Below are 20,829 nucleotides of genomic sequence, written 5' to 3'. Positions count from 1 at the left end.
AAAAAACTGGACCGGGAGGAATTGTGTGGTCACACAGACCCCTGTGTGCTGCGTTTCCAGGTGTTGCTAGAAAATCCCTTAGAGTTTTTTCAAGCTGAGTTACAAGTAATAGACATAAATGACCATTCCCCCGTATTCATAGACAGAGATATGTTGCTAAAAATATCAGAGAGCAGTCCACCTGGAACTACATTTCCACTGAAGAATGCTCAGGATGTGGATGTGGGCCGGAATAATATTGAGAACTATGTAATTAGCCCCAATTCTTACTTTCGGGTCCTTACCCGCAAACGCAGCGATGGCAGCAAATATCCCGAACTGGTGCTGGACAAAGCGCTGGATCGAGAGCAGGAATCTGAGCTCAGGTTAACCCTTACAGCTCAGGATGGTGGCTCTCCACCCAGATCTGGCATCGCTCAGATCTACATTGAGGTCGTGGACATCAACGATAATGCCCCTGAATTTGAGCAGCCTCTATATAGGGTGCAGGTTCCTGAGGACAGTCCCGTTGGCTTCCTGATTGTCACGGTCTCTGCTACGGATGAAGACATAGGAGTCAACGGAGAGATTTCCTATTCACTTTTCCAGGCTTCTGAAGAGATCTGCAAAACTTTTGAGATCCTCTCTGAGACAGGAGAAATTCGACTGAAAAAACAACTTGATTTCGAAAGAATACCTTTCTATGAGATCAATATCGAGGCCAGAGATGCTGGCAGCCTTTCTGGAAAATGCACCGTTCTGACTCAAGTGATGGATGTGAACGACAATGCCCCAGAAGTCACCCTGTCTGCATTCACTAGGCACATACCTGAGAACTCGCCTGAGGCTGTGGTTGCAGTTCTCAGTGTTTCAGACCTTGATTCAGAAGAAAACGGGAAAATAAATTGCTCCATTCAGGATGATCTACCCTTTCTTCTGAAATCTTCCTTGGAAAATTTCTACACCCTAGTTACAGAGAGACCACTCGACAGAGAGAGCCAGGCCGAGTACAACGTCACCATCACCGTCACCGACCTGGGGACCCCCAGGCTGAAAACCCAACTCAACTTAACCGTGACGGTGTCCGACGTCAACGACAACGCCCCCGCCTTCAACCAAAGCTCCTACACCCTGCGGGTCCTCGAGAACAACAGCCCCGCCCTGCACATCGGCAGCGTGAGCGCCACCGACAGAGACGCGGGCGCCAACGCGCAGGTCACCTACTCGCTGCTGCTGCCGCCCCACGACCCGCACCTGCCCCTGGCCTCGCTGGTGTCCATCAACGCGGACAACGGGCAGCTGTTCGCGCTCAGGGCGCTGGATTACGAGGCGCTGCAGGCGTTCGAGTTCGGCGTGTGCGCGGCCGACCGCGGCTCGCCGGCGCTCAGCAGCCAGGCGCTGGTGCGCGTGCTGGTGGTGGACGCCAACGACAACGCGCCCTTCGTGCTGTACCCGCTGCAGAACGGCTCGGCGCCCTGCACCGAGCTGGTGCCCAGGGCGGCCGAGGCGGGCTACCTGGTGACCAAGGTGGTGGCGGTGGACGGCGACTCGGGCCAGAACGCCTGGCTGTCGTACCAGCTGCTCAAGGCCACGGAGCCCGGGCTGTTCGGCGTGTGGGCGCACAACGGCGAGGTGCGCACGGCCCGGCTGCTGAGCGAGCGCGACGCGGTCAAGCACAGGCTGCTGGTGCTGGTCAAGGACAATGGCGAGCCGCCGCTGTCGGCCAGCGTCACGCTGCACGTGCTGCTGGTGGACGGTTTCTCGCAGCCCTACCTGCCGCTGCCGGACGTGGCGGCGGCCGAGGCCCGGGCCGACCCGCTCACCGTCTACTTGGTCATCGCCTTGGCGTCGGTGTCGTCGCTCTTCCTGGTGTCGGTGCTGGTGTTCGTGGCGGTGCGGCTGTGCAGGCGGCGCCGGGCGGCGTCGGGGGGCGGCTGCTCGGTGCCCGAGGGCCCGTTTGCGGGCCACCTGGTGGACGTCAGCGGCACGGGGACCTTGTCCCACAGCTACCAGTATGAGGTGTGTCTGAGGGGAGGCTCAGGGACGGGCGAGTTCAAGTTCCTCAAACCGATCATGCCCAATTTCCAGGGCCACTCCCCTGGGCCAGCAGTAGAAGAAAACCCCAACTTTAGGAATGACTTCGGTTTTAGTATTCAGTGACTGTATTCTTTTCATCTTACAGCTATTTAAAATTGGTAAGTTCAAGATATGGATTTTCTGGCAACCTATTAAGAACATTTAAATCCCACTGCCTGCACAATTTCTTATATTGTTTGTTTTAAAGAATAGTATCCTTTTTTAAAGAATAGTTTTAAAGAACAGTATCCTTTTTTTTCATTACTATAAGAAGATGAATGGCTCTAAATCTTGCCCTCAAAACACTAATGAAGTCAGTAGTTGTACAAATTCTTGTGGAATGGCTTAGGAATAGATTAGGAAAAACAGTGAAAATTTAATTCTATATGATCAGTTGTATCCCCTTGAGTTTTTACTTTAAATCATTAGGTAAATAAGAGCAGTAAGACACTAACACACGAAGAATGCCTAATGGGGAAGGAAATAACTGGTACAGTGAGAATCTGGTTCTTGCTTTATTCTGGTCTCATAGCCCTTAACTCTGATAATTGTTTTCTTTTAAAAATATTATACTAACTGCACTTCCTCTCATTAATATACTCATTAATATACTAGATGTTAATTTTAATGTAATTATTTTATTGCCTTCCATTTAGTGTCATTGCTGTTAACATCATGTTTATCCAGTGACGTGAAATAGCAGAGTCACAAAATGGACTTTTTCTATTTGAGAAACATTGAGCATGTGTGACAGAAAATGTACTGGCCACCCAAATCCATTCATCTTTCCTTCCTTAAGTAACAGGTCCCGAATTTCATGTAGGGCAGTAGTATATTTAGTCAAAAGAGTACATTATCCCACCTTGGCAGCTGGAATGGAGCACTTGACTAGGTTATTGCCAATGGAATGTATATAGAAATGTTGTAGGAGACTTTCATGAAGGCTATTTAAAGGTCGAGGTCCCTTTTGGTCCTTCTCTAACTGCTCCTTACAGCTAGGAATGTGTAAGTCATAGCAGGAACACAATTAGCCATGTTGCATCATAAAGCAAAACTAAGGATGGAAATAATGTACAAAGACAAGTCAGTATAGAATAAACTTAAAAGAGATGTGAGTCTCTGGTAATTATGGAATCATCATGTCATCCCTGGAGTGCCTACTTCTGAGGTGTTTTGTTTTGTTTTGTTTTGTTTTGTTTTGTTTTGTACTAGAGAAGTAAAGGAACTTCTATCTCATTTAAGCCACCATCATTTTAGATTTTGTGCTGCCTCCAGTGGAATCCAATCCTAAAGCTTTAACAGTAAGATTTTGTATTAAAATGATCTTCACTATAGTAAAATGCACAGATCTTAAGTGTATGGGTTGATATAACTGATCTTTTAAAGCTCTTATTCTTGATTTCTAATTTAGTTAAAAGTAGAGTACAGAGTGCTTTACATTCATTCTCTTTTTAATCTTATGCCAAACCCTAAGGAAGTTGGCATATTGCCCTTTTTTACAGATGAGGAAACTGAAGCTTAGAAGGTTAGAAACTTGCTAACAATTCCAAAGTAATGAAAGGAAAAATTTGAAATATATTCTAAGTCTATTTGAATGGAATACTCCAGTTCTTAACCCATGTGTTATAATGCCCGGGAGGTAGCATTGTCTTCCTAACTAAGCAAAATGAAATCCATCTATTCCATGAACTGAACTCCTAGGCAGAAATGTAACTTTGCGTGTATAGTTTGTACTTGTTTCTTTACTATAGATTAAAACACTACTCTGGACCAGTAGATCCAAAGTTCTTATAAAAGCACTGACCTAAGTAAGCTGGGTCAGACAACAGAATTAATCTTCATTAGGAGCAAAGCAATCTGATAATTTTCCTTTATCTTTTCAACATACCACATTCATTATTGCAGAAACAAATGCCCTGAATAAGGAATAGAATTATCCTATGGTTATATTTCTTAAATTTATTGTACTATGCCTTCAGTCTCTTTTCTGTCAATCCTGATATAAATTTTTCATTTTCTTTAGAAAGTTGAAATTCACTTTATTATATATTTTTTCTAAGTCTCTAATTCAACTTAAATATACTGTAATTCATTTTAGCACACTATTGTTTGAAAGCAATTGATATTTCTAGTATTAATTTTAAATGAAACGACTAATTTCAGAAAAGCATGGGCAATGGTGTGGAGGAATTTTTTTCACTAAATAATTTAGAGACTGGGAATTTAGTAAGAAACTGATAGGCTCTAGCTATTTTCTGTTAAAATTAATCACATGTCTTTGGCAACTCCTCAAAAATTATGTTGAAAAAAGATTTAGGGGGTCATTAATGACTTTATTCTGAAAGGATGGTTCACCAGATCTGAATCAGACATTTTCCAGCAAATGCCATGATAGTACTTTTCTTGTAGGGTGATAAATGTTGTTGACACAGCTGCTGGATGCATGTACATCTATCCTTGTGTTATGTATTAGCTTTCCATTGCTGCTATAAAAATTACCACAAACATAGTGGCTTTAAACCAAAAAAATGTATTATAGTTTTTTAGGTGTCTGATATGGGTGTTACTGGGCTAAAAGTGTTGGCAAGAGTGCATATCTTTCTGGTGGCTCTAGACAAGAATCCATTTCTTTGTGTTTTCCAGCTTCTAGATGCTGCCTATATTAGTTGACTCATAGCCCCTTTCATCCATCCTCAAAGCCAACAACATTGTATCTTTTCTCTCTCTTTTTAAAGATTTTATTTATTTATTTGATAGAACATAAAAGAGCACAAGCAGGGGGAGTGGCAGAGAGAGAGGGAGAAATGGGCTCCCTGCTCAGGGGAGCCCAAAGTGGGGCTTGATCCCAGGACCCCGGGGTCATGACCTGATCTGAAGGCAGACACTTAACCTACTGAGCCACCCAGGCCCCCAACATTGTATCTCTTTAACCAATTCTTCCATATTCATAATTACCTCTGACCAGAGCTAGCAAAATTTTGTCCCACCGAAATGATCCAGGATAACCTTTCCTTCATAAGATCCTCTACTTAATTACACCTATAAATTCCCTTTTGCCATGTAAGATACATATTTACAGATTTGGGGAATTAGGATGTCTTCGTGTGTATGGCCATTATTCTTGTCTACCACAGATTGGCTGCTTGGAAGAAAATTATCCAGTCTAGCAGTACCACTGGTGGCCAAAGGAAGGCAAATAAAGGCCTTTATAAGAGTAGTTTAGGCCTCATTGATTAGATGCTTTAACCCCAAAGTATTTAACATTAAGAAAAACATCGAATTGATAAAGATATTAACCTTACTACAGTTAGAGTCAAATTATAAAAATGGAAAACCTGAACAAATGAATACAATCTTAAAGGGACTTGTATCTATAATATACAAAGAATCCTTACAATTCAATTATGAAAAGGCAAATAATCCAGTTTTAAAATGGTCAAAGATCTGAATAGATGTTTCTCCAAGGAATATATGCAAATAGACAATAAGTCCAACATCAGTAGTCATCAGAGAAATGCAAATCAAAATCATAATGAGATACTACTTCATACCCACTAGAGTGGCTAGAATCAAAAAGTCATGGGGTTCCTGGGTGGCTCAGTCAGCTGAGCATCAGACTCTTGATTTCTGCTCAGGTCATGATCTCATGGTGGTGAGATGGAGCCCTGCTCAGGCTCTATACTCAGCAGAGTTAGCTTGAGATTCTCTCTCTCCCTCTCCTTCTGCCCTTCCCTGGCTCACTTATGCGTGTGCGTATGCATGCTGTCTATAAATAAATAAATAAATAAATAAATAAATACACAAAACAAAAGTTTTTTGACAAGTCAGATAACAAGTGTTGGGAGGATGTGGAAAAATTGGAATGCTGATATATATTTAGTGGGAATGTAAAATGATGCAGCCACTTTGGAAAATACAGAGCTACCATATGATCTAGCAATTCTACTCCTAGAGAAATGAAAATTTATGTCCACACAAACACTTGTATATGAATGTTTGCAGCAGCTTTACTCTGAAGAGGCAAAAGGTGGAAACAACCCAAATGTTGATCAACAGATGAATGGATAATCAAAATGTGATATATCATACAACGGAATATTATTCATCCATAGAAAGGAATGAGGTTCGGATACATGCTACAACTTGGATGAACCTTGAAAACATGCTAAATGAAAAAAGCTGGTCACAAAACTCCACATATTATATTATCCATTCATATGAGAGTCCAGAGTAGGGAAGTCTACAGAGACAGAAAGTTATTGAGTAGGGCTCAGCACAGGAGGGATAGTGGAATAGGGTGGTAGCTAAAGGGTATGGATTTTGTGCGGTGATGAAAATGTTCTAAAATTGACTATGGTGGGGCGCCTGGGTGCCTCAGTTGGTTAAGCATCTGCCTTTGGCTCAGGTTATGACCCCAGAGTCCTGGGTTAGAGCTCTTTTTCAGGCTCCCTCTCAGCAGGGATCCTGCTTCTCCTCTCCCTCTGCCCCTCCCAACCCACCCCACCCACCCCGGCTTGTGCTCTCTCTCACGTGTGTGCTGTCTCTCAAATAAAATGGACTGTGGTGATGGATTTACTCCTCTGAATATACTAAAAGCCACTGAATTGTATACTTTAAATGAATGAAATGTATGGTATGCGAATTATATCTCATTAAAACTTTTAAAAAGGAGTGAAACAAATAATTCTTGTCATTTTTTTAAACGAATCCAAAAAAAAAAAAAAATCCAAAAGCAAGGCAGGCCTAACCTTGCGATCTACCTACTTCCTGTTTGGGAAATAATTTTCCAATAAATTGAAAATTGCAAAATTTCACAGCTCTCAGGCTTAGGTATTGTAAAGAAGAGGAAGTATGTAATTTAATAAGGCATTGGTTAAATACTCTCTTTAGAACTGACACTAATTGCAATTTTGCAGTGTCCACTCATTTGTAATTCTATGATATGTACCATGAAAACGATGTACTTGTGAAACTGTTCCCATGTTACTTAGAAAACATTTTGCTCCTAGATTCTTTTCAACCGAAATGTTATTTTATTTTAACCCTCAACAGTTTTAAATGGTAACGTAAGTGACAGTTTGCTCTTTGTATTCCTCCTGGGCAACAACACAGAGCTCTAGCTGAACACACACACACACACACACACACACACAACCATATGAAAATAGAGCTCATTGTTTTATAGTACAGAACACATTTTACACAACTTATTTAGTACATTTAGGAGAATTCTGTAGAAAATAAAGAATTCCATGAGAACACGTGGTGGCGCTGCAGGTTAAATGATGGAAAACAGAATTGCCTATGCAGCTTCAGTATCCAGCCAAACAGTTCACACTGCCCGGAAGCTCTGAACGGTTTTCTTAGCCACAGCAGAAGTCAATCTGGAATCTCTTTAAAACTCTATTCAGTGGCATAGTTTTGATATCTGGACTGCAGTGCCAGGCTACCAGGATCCCGGGCATGCACTAAGCTTCTCTGAATGAAATTTTCATGAAGAGCAATGGAGATTGGATGGATGCATTATCTGAGACAAAGGCAAGTCCTTGTTTTCTTTGTTTTGCTGAGCATGTTTGGGGTGGGTGCCGAGTTAGAGCCCTATTCAGTAGCGGAAGAAATGGAAATAGGCTCCTTTGTGGCAAATCTAGGAAAAGATCTGGGGTTGGGATTGACAGAGCTGTCCACCCGAGGGGCTCGGATCATTTCTCAGGGGAACAAAGAGTATTTGCAGCTCAAGGTTCAGACTGGGGATTTGCTCATAAATGAGAAACTAGATCGAGAGGAGCTATGTGGTTCAACTGACCCTTGCTTACTGTATTTTCAACTTTTAATGGAAAAACCCTTAGAGGTATTTCAGGCTGAACTGAGGGTGGAAGACATAAATGACCATTCTCCCGTGTTCACTGAAAGAGAAATGATTCTAAAAATACCGGAAAACAGTCCTCTAGGAATTGCATTCCCTCTGAGTAATGCTCTGGACTTGGATGTAGGAAGCAACAATGTTCAAAACTATAAAATCAGCCCCAATTCCCATTTCCGGGTTCTAACCCGCAAACTCAGTGATGGCAGAATGTACCCCGAGCTGGTGTTGGAAGAAGAGCTGGACAGGGAGGAAGAGCCTGAAATCGTATTAACCCTGACGGCGCTGGATGGCGGCTCTCCACCTCGGTATGGGACAGCGCAAGTGCGCATTGAAGTGGTGGACAGCAACGATAATGCCCCTGAGTTTGGGCAGCCCATCTACAAGGTGCATATTCCTGAGAACAGCCCGGTAGGCTCCCTCGTTGTCACTGTTTCTGCCAGCGATTTAGACAGCGGAATCTATGGAAAAATATCCTACACACTCTTTCAGCCTTCAGAAGATATCAGCAAAACTTTGGAAGTAAATCCTGTAACAGGAGAAATTCGACTGAAAAAGCAAGTAGATTTTGAAACAGTTTTATCCTATGAAGTAGACATCAAGGCCACTGATGGCGGAGGTCTATCAGGAAAATGCACTCTTCTCCTCCAGGTAGTGGATGTGAATGACAATCCTCCAGAAGTGACCATGTCTGCACTTACCAGTCCCATCCCAGAGAACTCACCTGAGATTGTAGTTGCTGTTTTCAGTGTTTCAGATCCTGATTCTGGGGACAACGGGAAGACCATTTCCTCTATCCAGGGTGACCTTCCTTTTCTTCTAAAACCTTCAGTCAAGAACTTTTACACCTTGGTAACAGAGAGACCACTAGACAGAGAAGAAAGAGCCCAGTACAACATCACCATCACCGTCACCGACCTGGGCACCCCCAGGCTGAAAACCCAGCACAACTTAACAGTGATGGTGTCTGACGTCAACGACAACGCCCCCGCCTTCAGCCAAAGCTCCTACACCCTGCGGGTCCTCGAGAACAACAGCCCCGCCCTGCACATCGGCAGCGTGAGCGCCACCGACAGAGACGCGGGCGCCAACGCCCAGGTCACCTACTCGCTGCTGCTGCCGCCCCACGACCCGCACCTGCCCCTGGCCTCGCTGGTGTCCATCAACGCGGACAACGGGCAGCTGTTCGCGCTCAGGGCGCTGGATTACGAGGCGCTGCAGGCGTTCGAGTTCGGCGTGCGCGCGGCCGACCGCGGCTCGCCCGCGCTCAGCAGCCAGGCGCTGGTGCGCGTGCTGGTGGTGGACGCCAACGACAACGCGCCCTTCGTGCTGTACCCGCTGCAGAACGGCTCGGCGCCCTGCACCGAGCTGGTGCCCAGGGCGGCCGAGGCGGGCTACCTGGTGACCAAGGTGGTGGCGGTGGACGGCGACTCGGGCCAGAACGCCTGGCTGTCGTACCAGCTGCTCAAGGCCACGGAGCCCGGGCTGTTCGGCGTGTGGGCGCACAACGGCGAGGTGCGCACGGCCCGGCTGCTGAGCGAGCGCGACGCCGTCAAGCACAGGCTGCTGGTGCTGGTCAAGGACAATGGCGAGCCGCCGCTGTCGGCCAGCGTCACGCTGCACGTGCTGCTGGTGGACGGCTTCTCGCAGCCCTACCTGCCGCTGCCGGACGTGGCGGCGGCCGAGGCCCGGGCCGACCCGCTCACCGTCTACTTGGTCATCGCCTTGGCGTCGGTGTCGTCGCTCTTCCTGGTGTCGGTGCTGGTGTTCGTGGCGGTGCGGCTGTGCAGGCGGAGCCGGGCGGCGTCGGGGGGCGGCTGCTCGGTGCCCGAGGGCCCGTTTGCGGGCCACCTGGTGGACGTCAGCGGCACGGGGACCCTGTCCCACAGCTACCAGTATGAGGTGTGTCTGAGGGGAGGCTCAGGGACCGGCGAGTTCAAGTTTCTCAAGCCCATTATCCCCAGTTTCCTTGGTCTGGGTGAGGAGAGGATTAGTGAAGGAAACCCCAATTTCAGGGATAACTTTGAATTCAATTAAGTATTAATACGGGTCTACTGAGCCTAGTCTCAGTTAATTTGTGGAAAGTCCTTTCTTACTGCCTTGGTCATTGGGGTTCTTTTTATTTGGTAAGTAGCTATCCTATTCCAATTTAGTGCATGTTACTGGTGTTTCTAAAGGTGTTCATTTGTGGTATAAGGAATGCAAATTTCCTTTGTTTTCTTTTTGTCGATTAGTCTCAGTGTAACTTAATTCAACTTAAAGTGTGAAAGTAAATTTTGTATTTTCGGAAGTCTTTAATTTTTAAGTTAGACCACCTTTTTCCAAACTCATCTTGCACAGTTCCTAGGTAATTTTGCAGAACTTAAAATTTAAAACATCTTTTTAAATGTTTGCAATCGCTACACAAGCTTATTCTTTTTCCAACCCAGAATATTTGTGTTTGTATGTTCTTTTAGACTAGTATAACTTCTATTCTGTTTGCTCATGTTGACTAAAACCATTAATATATGCATATTCATCAATAACAAAGCAACATCTCACATTTTTCTAAATATGTACTTCCTTAAAGAGTCCATAAGTGAAGATTATGATTCCTTAGAGATTGTGACAACCTTGACTGCTGGATTCTACAAACCATTCACATCAAAAGTGCTCAGTCAACTACTAATATTCTCAAATGTAGTTAAATAAATAGCATGTGTCCAGTTGTTTTTAAAGCCATGTAGTTCCTCATGCTTTCTATTAAAAAAAATTTTCTTTAAACATCTGCTCATTTCAATTCCCCTTTAAAAGTTACCAGTTTTAGCAAATTACAACCCATCTGTTAACTTTGAGCACATCCTTAAAATCCAAGAGATATGAGGAAATAAATCTAAGTCTTTGTTCTTGACCAAATTTTAGAAACTTCAAATATTAGTTTGGCATTGCATTTTTCAAAAATTTTGGAGCATTTATGATTCCTTTGGAAATAAGCCCGTGACTACTTCTATTTTTCCCTTTTCGGTTTCCTATGGTTTTCAAAGCTTTTTTTCTTTTTAGGTTCTTGAATATGTTTCTCAATAGCTCCCCATTTATTGTATGATTAGCACAGTAACTGGAGGATTATAGGTTCTTAATAAAAGTTTTGAATAAATGATTGAAAGAAAGTGTCTTTATTTCACCCTGTGATATTCTGATATTTAAAGACACTAAAATACTCAGAGAACAAAATTTTGCTGGAATTAAATGCTCTCTGATGCATAAGGAATTACATATATAATTTTTGGTTACTAAATTAACCTGATTACTGTTATTGAAAGATTATGCAGTTATCAGTCTCTGGTGTCTCTTTCCCTCAATATATTTTTCCTTTCTCTCTTCCTGATTAATTTGAGTCTCCTCTCCTGCCTTCTAGCTTAAGGGATATATATGGGGAAATTGTGTTTTTGATTTTATAATTTAAATTTCCTTGTGTAATTCCCTAAATGATTCATCCAACTTTATTTCTTGCAGTGCAATTTCAGATCCATCCATTAAAACACATTTTTAATTCTTAATGTTCTTCAGCCTATATTTAAATTCTTATATCATTTTATGTTTATTTGCATGAGCTGTGCTATTAAAATTATATGAATTCTAAAGGTTTCCTTTTGAGATTAGCAGTGTAGAGCACTGCTAATCCTTAGTAGGATCTTGGATAAGTCACATAATTTCTGTTCCCCCAAAATGCTAATAACAGCTATTTCTATATCTTGAAATTATGATCAAATGAGATAATATATATACAAGTATAAGTGCTGTTAGTATTACTAATATTAAGAGCAATCCTAATAGATGATCCTTCCTGTTACATTCCTGATAATTGTGAAGATGCTAGATTGAACAGTTGATATTTGAATTGTTTCATTTCTCTGCTTAAAACCTTGCAATATCTTCCTTTTATTCTTAGAATAAAATCCAAGCATCTGTTATTTGCCCACAGTTTATCTCTCCGGCCTTCTCTTCCCACTTACTCTTGAGACACAAAGTTTTGGGTACACTGCCCTTTTATCATCTATAATGGCTATTATTTACCATTGCCAGCCTTTATGTATCAGTTTCTCATATATGTATTCTTCCCATTTTACAGTCTTAGTCTGTAAGACTTGGCCTGTAAGACAAACATCTTATCCTTCATCTTCTAGATTAAGTGGCACAACTTTGATGGAACCTTTTTCACCCACCACCCATTGAGTCAGGTCCTCCTATTGCATACTTTCAGTGTGCTCAGTATATTTCCTATGTAGCACTTTTCACAGTTTGTTTGAACATATATTTAAAGTCTGTTCATCCCATTAGATGGAAAACTGTACAAGATAGACACGATTTGTCTTGTTACCACTATATGCCTAACTTCTACAAACTCAACAAATACGTGTTTCCACAGATAAGTTACAGTTACATAGATGAAACAGTTAATACAGTTCATATAGATGAAACCAGTAATTGTAAAATTATTGTGAAATATGAAGAGGAGAAATCTCTATGTTCCCTGAGTGTGAAGATTTGAAAGGAATTGGGCATTTGTGACCTCTGAGTATACACCCTGACACGACCTATTATAATTTTTATCACCTTGCATGAGGTCATCTTTTCATAGCATTTTTTCCCTGATTATAAATGCAATTCGTGCACATTTTACAAAATCTGGAAAATAAGAGAAAAATGCAAGTAGGCTATGAAGCATATCATCATTTAGAGCAAAATCCTTTAAAGTTTATGGATAATAATTGCAGATGGGCAGGAAGAGTAGCTCTATCAGCGAAATCATATAAATCAGCAAAAACATGTAAATGAGGACTCTTACCAAAGACAGTGGTTGTTCTTTTTTAAGGGGACATTTCATTTCCCTAGGTTGTGTTTGTTTAACTCATTTAACACAAGAACCTCCTCCAGTAGCGTCAAATGGGTTTGAGAAGGGGAATAAGCGATTAAAAAATCAAAACACCCTGCGCCGCTCCGGCCCCAACACCTTCTCTAAGATTTTTAAGCTACCAGCGAACGCATGGTGGCGCTGTTGACTAAGAAGGCGAATTAAACCACCGGCATTGTGCGCACTCTTTAAGGCACCGATCCAATTCGGTAAACTAGGGGGTTGTGAGCCTGGGCAGATTTTAAGCAAGAAAATCTGAGCCCAGGAAAGGATTATTCGCTAGACCTTCTTCAAAGGTTGGAAGGCAAAAGGCTGCGTTTGCTAGCACTGCTGGAGGCTTAGTTTGGCAATATATCCGGGAAGAACGTGGCGAAAGCACAATGGAGGCCAGAGGGGAGCGTTTTCTTAGACAAAGGCAAGTCCTATTTCTCTTTGTTTTTCTGGGTGGGTCTCTGGCTGGGTCTGACTCAAGACGCTACTCTGTGTTTGAGGAAACAGAGAGGGGCTATTTAATAGCCAACCTAGCAAAGGATCTAGGGCTAGAAGTAGGGGAACTGGCTGTGAGGGGCGCCCAGGTTGTGTCTAAAGTGAACAAACAGCATTTTCAGCTCAACCATCAGACCGGCGATTTGCTCCTGCATGAGAAATTGGACCGGGAAGAGCTATGCGGCCCCACGGAGCCATGTATACTGCATTTTCAGATATTACTGCAAAACCCTTTGCAGTTTGTTACAAATGAGCTTCAGGTCATAGATGTAAACGACCATTCTCCGGTATTCTTTGAAAATGAAATGCAGCTGAAACTCTTAGAAAACACGCCACCAGGAACCATAATTCCTTTGGAAAATGCTGAGGACTTGGATGTGGGAAGAAACAGTCTCCACAACTACACTATCACTCCTAATTCCCATTTCCACGTTCTCACACGCAGCCGTAGGGACGGAAGAAAGTACCCACAACTGGTGCTGGACAAAGCGCTAGACCGCGAGGAGCAGACAGAGCTCATTTTGACGCTCACCGCGCTGGATGGCGGCTCTCCACCCCGGTCGGGAATCGCCCAGCTCCACATCCTGGTCTTAGACATAAACGACAACGCCCCTGAATTTACACAGTCACTCTATGAGGTTCAAATTCTAGAGAACAGCCCCATTAACTCTGTTATTGTCACTGTCTCAGCTTCTGACTTAGATACAGGAAATTTTGGGACAGTATCATATGCATTTTTTCACGCTTCTGAAGAAATTCGCAAAACCTTCCAGCTAAATCCAATTACTGGTGATATCCAGCTAGTCAAATATTTGAATTATGAGGTTATGAATACTTATGAAGTGGACATAGAAGCTAAGGATGGCGGAGGCCTTTCCGGAAAAACCACAGTGATAGTTCAGGTGGTTGATGTGAACGACAACCCACCAGAACTGACCTTGTCCTCAATTACCAGCCCTATCCCTGAGAACTCGCCAGAGACTGTGGTGGCTGTTTTCAGTGTGTCTGATCTAGACTCTGGAGACAATGGGAGAATTATGTGTTTCATCGAGAACAATCTCCCCTTCGTGCTCAAACCATCCGTAGAAAATTTTTACACCCTAGTTACAGAGAGACCACTCGACAGAGAGACCCAGGCCGAGTACAACATCACCATCACCGTCACCGACCTGGGCACCCCCAGGCTGAAAACCCAGCACAACTTAACGGTGACGGTGTCCGACGTCAACGACAACGCCCCCGCCTTCAGCCAAAGCTCCTACACCCTGCGGGTCCGCGAGAACAACAGCCCCGCCCTGCACATCGGCAGCGTGAGCGCCACCGACAGAGACGCGGGCGCCAACGCCCAGGTCACCTACTCGCTGCTGCTGCCGCCCCACGACCCGCACCTGCCCCTGGCCTCGCTGGTGTCCATCAACGCGGACAACGGGCAGCTGTTCGCGCTCAGGGCGCTGGATTACGAGGCGCTGCAGGCGTTCGAGTTCGGCGTGCGCGCGGCCGACCGCGGCTCGCCGGCGCTCAGCAGCCAGGCGCTGGTGCGCGTGCTGGTGGTGGACGCCAACGACAACGCGCCCTTCGTGCTGTACCCGCTGCAGAACGGCTCGGCGCCCTGCACCGAGCTGGTGCCCAGGGCGGCCGAGGCGGGCTACCTGGTGACCAAGGTGGTGGCGGTGGACGGCGACTCGGGCCAGAACGCCTGGCTGTCGTACCAGCTGCTCAAGGCCACGGAGCCCGGGCTGTTCGGCGTGTGGGCGCACAACGGCGAGGTGCGCACGGCCCGGCTGCTGAGCGAGCGCGACGCCGTCAAGCACGGGCTGCTGGTGCTGGTCAAGGACAATGGCGAGCCGCCGCTGTCGGCCAGCGTCACGCTGCACGTGCTGCTGGTGGACGGCTTCTCGCAGCCCTACCTGCCGCTGCCGGACGTGGCGGCGGCCGAGGCCCGGGCCGACCCGCTCACCGTCTACTTGGTCATCGCCTTGGCGTCGGTGTCGTCGCTCTTCCTGGTGTCGGTGCTGGTGTTCGTGGCGGTGCGGCTGTGCAGGCGGAGCCGGGCGGCGTCGGGGGGCGGCTGCTCGGTGCCCGAGGGCCCGTTTGCGGGCCACCTGGTGGACGTCAGCGGCACGGGGACCCTGTCCCACAGCTACCAGTATGAGGTGTGTCTGAGGGGAGGCTCAGGGACCGGCGAGTTCAAGTTCCTCAAGCCCATGGGTCTGGTTCAAGACACTGAGTGAGACTAAAGCAAAGCTCCAATTTTAAGGATAGTTTAGGTTTCATTTACAGAATAGTATAAAGATAGTTGTTTGACTATGTTCTTCTTTTGAAATCAAGAATCTTTAGTTGATATAACCTTTTGTTTATATATTGATTTTACTTTGTTAATCCTTGCATATTCTTTTTTCATCTGCTTCCTTTCTTACTAATGCAGTCTTAATGCCTCCTTTTCCTTTTCTAATAGGTGAGCAAAAATACATTCATTTTGTTTTAATGATGATTTCTAACAGGTTTACTTTAAGGAACTCATCTCAAATTCTATATCCAGAGCAATGTAGATAGAGTTCCACACCAGCGATCTTATAATTTACCTTGTTGAATACAGTCAGATATTGTTCTTTGCAATATACTTAAAGCAGCTTCGTAGTTAATGAAGTTTGTGGATAGATATAATTTGTTTTCTTTAAGATGCACCTTATTTAAGGTACAACATGTTTTTAAGGACATAGTAATCAAACGAAAGTAATACATTTAGTTCAGTTTCTGTTTTGACATTTGCAATTAATATTTCAATATTATATGCATTTACATTGACAAAAATGAACACAAAATATAGGCTATAAGGCAAATTACTCTTGGATTTGCCTAGAGTATTCTCATGATGTCTGAAGAAAAAAATTAAACCTAGAGCATTTTGAACAACACATTGTGCCTTTCCATTTTGCACGAAAACGTTGTTTAGTGAGGCATCTGATGCAATGACAATTAAGTTTGTAAATTCTGAGATATAAATGTTATCAACCCGAGTCATTTTTTAAAAGGTTTTATTTATTTATGTATGTATGTATTTATTTATTTATTTATTTATTTCAAAGACAGTGTGGAGATGGGTAGGAGAGAGAGAGAGAGACTCTCAAGCAGACTCCATGCTTAGCTCCATCTCAGGACCCTGAGATCACAACCTGAGGGGAAACCAAGAGTCTTGGGCTCAACAGGCTGACCACCCAGGTAATCCAACCTAAGCGTCATTTTTAAAAATTTTCAAGAAAGCACATGCATATATGACCTCTAAATGGATTATGGTAAAAGTGGTGTCCCATCCAATCCTACTTTTAAAATTAATACCTAGGGGCGCCTGGGTGGCCCAGTCAGTTAAGCCACTGACTGTTGGTTTTCGGCTCCAGTCCTGATCTCAGCATCAGGAGATTGAGCCCTGCCTCCGTGCTCCAGTTGGAGTCTGCTTGAATTCTCTCTTCCTCTCCCTCTGCCCCACCCTGCCTCCATTCTCTCTCTCTAAAATAAATGAGTAAATCTTTTTAAGAAGAACCATTTAAATTAATACCCACTGGCATTTAGATGGTGATATATGAGGGAAATACATATGTATTTTTTGTTTCCTGTCTTGATTCCCTCCTCCTGATTTCAATCTGTCATGACTCAGGATTATATATGGTCCTTCTGGGATAAACTGTCCATCCACATCAGCATTCTACCCCCTATAATGTAATTAAAAGATGTCCAAGAATAGGGTAGTTCTAAAGAAGAGAGAGCAGTATCATTGTGAAAGTCTAAATTAGCTACACCTATGGATAAAATCTGGAAGCAACCAAAACACATTTTATGGCTATTTTGGGTGAAACAGAAAAATTTATATTTAAGTGACAAATTATTTAGTTCCCAATTAGAGAAGTTGATTAGGAAAAAATCAGTTTTCTTCTCAGAGGCATTTTCTCATCCAAATGGATAGAAACTTCCAAGAACTGAAAACTGATGACTAGAAGAAAGTAAAGTTTCTCAATGATTTTGAAAATTCCCAAAAGAGAAAAAGAATTTAAGATTGACTTGCCTTCAATCATACATTAAAGTGTAGTTATAAATGCTGTCATTTTATATAACTGAGAATCAAATGTATGAATCCTATTAACCAGGGGAAAGAGAATATTTCCTTTCACTGATGAAGCACTTTATAGAGATGTTTGAATCTGGCTCTTTTAGTCAGATCTTTTTTCTTCTTTTCATACGTAGCTGAATTTTCAGTAAGAGAAGAAAAAGGCTTAGTCCTGGGTAGTGTGAGAGCTAGGGAAGTATTCTCTGTAAGGTATAGAAGGCAGGTTTTTTTTTTTTTTCCATTATGGTATACGATCTAGGACTAAAGTTGGAGGGGCTAAATGCTGAGCATTCATTTATACCCAGAACACAAAAGAATGGATACTATTAATAACTTAGTTGGTCAATCCGTTGAATTCATATACTGTTGAGAAAGTGAACAGAATTTAGTAAAGCCAGAAAAGATCCTCTGAACTAAATTTGAAGATCAGAAGTAATTACACCTTAGTCTTGTTTCAAAATTGCTTTTATTTCTGGGCTGTTGAAGACCTTTTACTCTTTTATTTGAAGACAATGTTCAAAAACCTCTTTATCTGGATATTAAGTACAGGACAAAGAGGGCACCATATGTATAGTACTATCTATTGTGGCCACTTTTTGGAATTCCCATACTGAAAGTCTGGTACAGGGTAAAAGGGATGACTTCCTGTGCTAATGATAATTTTTAGTAGTCTTCTATGAGGACTAATAAGTTCATTACTGTGAATTATTTCCAAATCGATCTCTAATATTCTAATTTTCAAAAAGTAAGAGAAATTAAAATGGCCCCTCCCCCCAAACACACTAAATAACCTGACTAGACTCTAAGGAACTTGTCGGTAGAGTATGTTTCTGTTTTATTCAGATAGCACAATGTGTCACACACAGTAGATGCTTGAATAACATTTGTTGCATGAGTATGTTTGGGGGGAGGGGCCATTTTAATTTCTCTTCCTTAAATATGGCTGCCTTGTAAATGAGGACTTTAAAAAAAAGTCAGTTTTTCTGCATATCCCACTACTTTTATTCTTTATTTATACTGGCTTTTCAGAGTAGTTTACTATATATTTTAAAGCTAGAAGTCTGTTAGTTTTAATTCAAAGTTACTTTTATGTCTAATACTGATATTCTTAGCTTGGTTATAGTTTGGTTGAATATAGATTTTTGAATTTAAACAATTTTCCTCCTGTTCTTTTGGTATTCAACACTGTTGATCAAAAGTATGAAATCAGTATAGTTGTCATTCTTTTATTTGTAAACTTCTTTATTTTTTTAAGAGTAATCTCTATGCCCAGCATGGGGCTCTAACTCACGTCCCAAGATCAAGAGTCCTGTGCTCTACCCACTGAGTCAGCCAGGTGCCCCGCCTTTACTCTGTTTTTTTTTTTTATATATATATATATTTTTCTTTATTCTTGATGTGCTGGTACTTGCTAGGTCCCAACCTGAGATTTACCCAATATGCTGATTGTTTTTGTTTCAGTAACTTTAGTTTTTTTTTTAACTTCCATTTGGTCAGTTTTCACAACAACTTGTTTTTTCTAGTCACAATTGTTATCCTTCTTTTTTGTTTGAGGAAAGTAAATGTCTTTTACTCTTAAGTTCTTTCCATATTGTTCTGAATCTCTGTTTCTTATGTATACATTCTTTTATCTGTTGAGTCCATTTTTCACTCTGTTAGTCTTCCTCATTTGCTTGGTGATATTTTATTGACAACTCATCCCCTTCTGGAGGTTTCCCTCATGCCAGTACTGGTGTTGGTAGTCTTGTGGAAGGGAGGAAGGAGGAGTCTCAGGGTGGTTCCAGCCCCAGGCTCTGCAAATCCAAGCCTTAATGAAGAAGCTTAGCTCAGCTCTGTCACACACAGGGAGAAGTTTGAGACCAACACCTAATGATGTATTTGGTCTGGGTCCCAGTCTCCCTTGGACGGTCCTGCTCTGCATTTGCTCCGTGAGGCAAAATCACAGAGAAGGTCACCCTCTGCCTCTTGTTTGTCATGGTGATGGCTGAGGCTGTAGACATGGGAGCTAGTGGAGACATTTTTTACTTTCTAATTTGCAGAGTAAACAAGCCGGTTTTGAGGAAAATCGAGTTGTAACTGAAGTAATTGATACATGGGGATTCCCTACAGGACAAAAAAGCAAGGTCTTGATTAATATGTGACAGTGTTGCACATGGTAGTGCTGGATGACCAAGAAAATGTGCTGCGGAGCTATCTTATATTATGCACTGAGCTGGTGCCACACAGACAAGGTGGTAACCGGGACGGCAATCTGAGTAGAACTCAGGACTGTTTCATCAATGATTCAAAGCTTCATAGTACTTGATGTTTAGCAAGTGGGCCCACAACCTGGAAGTATCGGAGCGCTGAAGCATATCTAGGCTCCAAAGTCACAGGCACAGCCAGGCACAAGCTACTGCTATGATTAAAGACTAGAGGTCACCTCTATTTGACAGGGTCTAGGACCTATCCCCGCCTGACCTGTCATTCACTGAACCTCCACAGATGTCTACTCAGCTGGCAGGTTCTCTGTCCTCTTGAGCAGTGAGATGACCCGGCCATCCTCCTCTTTCGATTCTCTGCTCCTGTTCAATGATGTTCAGTTGTGGAGGATGAACAGGGAACCTTCAGTGGACTACTGCTCATAAGGCCATTTTTTTTGAGCATTTGGGGGATATCAACATCATTTGGACTTAGTTGAAGAACTATTAATGTGAGAGGTTTCTGACTGGAATGTCAGAGACTAATGGGTTCAGCTTTCTGAAGTCAGTTGTCTCCAGCTAATATGGGCTGACTATGAGGAAGAGCTTTGATGAGAAACTCAACTTCTAAAACGACTGGTGGTTTATAAAAAATTAAAACTGTATTGTCTAAATATTGTCATTTTGAGGTGGGAGGGGTTTTACCTAAATTTTTTTTATCTTTAGGGAAATGGATTTTTTCATCCTAAATGTCTCATCCTATTCAAGATTTAATCAGTAATCAAAAACTTTCCATAAAGAAAGGCCCAGGACTAGAATTCTACTGAATGTTTAAAGAATTAGCACCAGTCCTTCACAAATCCAATTGTAAAAAGAGGACCAGAGACATCTCCCAATTCATTCTATGGGGCCCGTATTATCATGATGCTAAAACCAGACAAAGATAATACAAGAAAATAAAATAATATACCATATCCCTTATGAATATAGATGCAAAAATTCTCAACAAAACATTAGCAAACTAACTCCAGCAACATATAAAAAGAATTATATACCATGACCAAGTAGAATTCATCCCAGAAATTAAAGGTTGTTTTAACATATGAAAATCAATCAGAGCAATACACCATATTACCATCTCAATTAACACAGAAAAATCACTTTACAAAATCCAATACCTTTTCATGATAAAAAACACTCAATAAACCAGGAAGAATAGGGAATATCCTCAACCTGATTAAGGACAACTATAAAACCC

General features: G+C 42.8%; 3 protein-coding genes across 3 annotated transcripts; all 3 read left to right on the top strand.

The window, feature by feature from the left end:
- Positions 1 to 6: 6 nt before the first annotated feature.
- On the top strand, positions 7 to 6,736 carry LOC130543391 (protocadherin beta-8-like). The gene has a single exon (XM_057310246.1). The coding sequence runs from the start codon at positions 151 to 153 to the stop codon at positions 2,137 to 2,139; it is 1,989 nt and encodes a 662-aa protein (XP_057166229.1). The 5' UTR covers positions 7 to 150; the 3' UTR covers positions 2,140 to 6,736.
- Positions 6,737 to 6,975: 239 nt separating this feature from the next.
- On the top strand, positions 6,976 to 11,048 carry LOC130543390 (protocadherin beta-16-like). Its single transcript, XM_057310245.1, has one exon. It carries the CDS (start codon positions 7,559 to 7,561, stop codon positions 9,950 to 9,952), a length of 2,394 nt encoding a protein of 797 aa, XP_057166228.1. The 5' UTR covers positions 6,976 to 7,558; the 3' UTR covers positions 9,953 to 11,048.
- Positions 11,049 to 11,770: 722 nt separating this feature from the next.
- On the top strand, positions 11,771 to 16,281 carry LOC130543389 (protocadherin beta-3). The gene has a single exon (XM_057310244.1). The coding sequence runs from the start codon at positions 13,187 to 13,189 to the stop codon at positions 15,521 to 15,523; it is 2,337 nt and encodes a 778-aa protein (XP_057166227.1). The 5' UTR covers positions 11,771 to 13,186; the 3' UTR covers positions 15,524 to 16,281.
- The last annotated feature ends 4,548 nt before the right edge of the window (positions 16,282 to 20,829 follow it).

Source organism: Ursus arctos, unplaced genomic scaffold (genome assembly GCF_023065955.2).
Source record: "Ursus arctos isolate Adak ecotype North America unplaced genomic scaffold, UrsArc2.0 scaffold_118, whole genome shotgun sequence".
NCBI classification, from domain to species: Eukaryota; Metazoa; Chordata; class Mammalia; order Carnivora; family Ursidae; genus Ursus; species Ursus arctos.
Note: the sequence above shows the minus strand (reverse complement) of the source record. Positions and strands in the feature narration are given on the sequence as shown.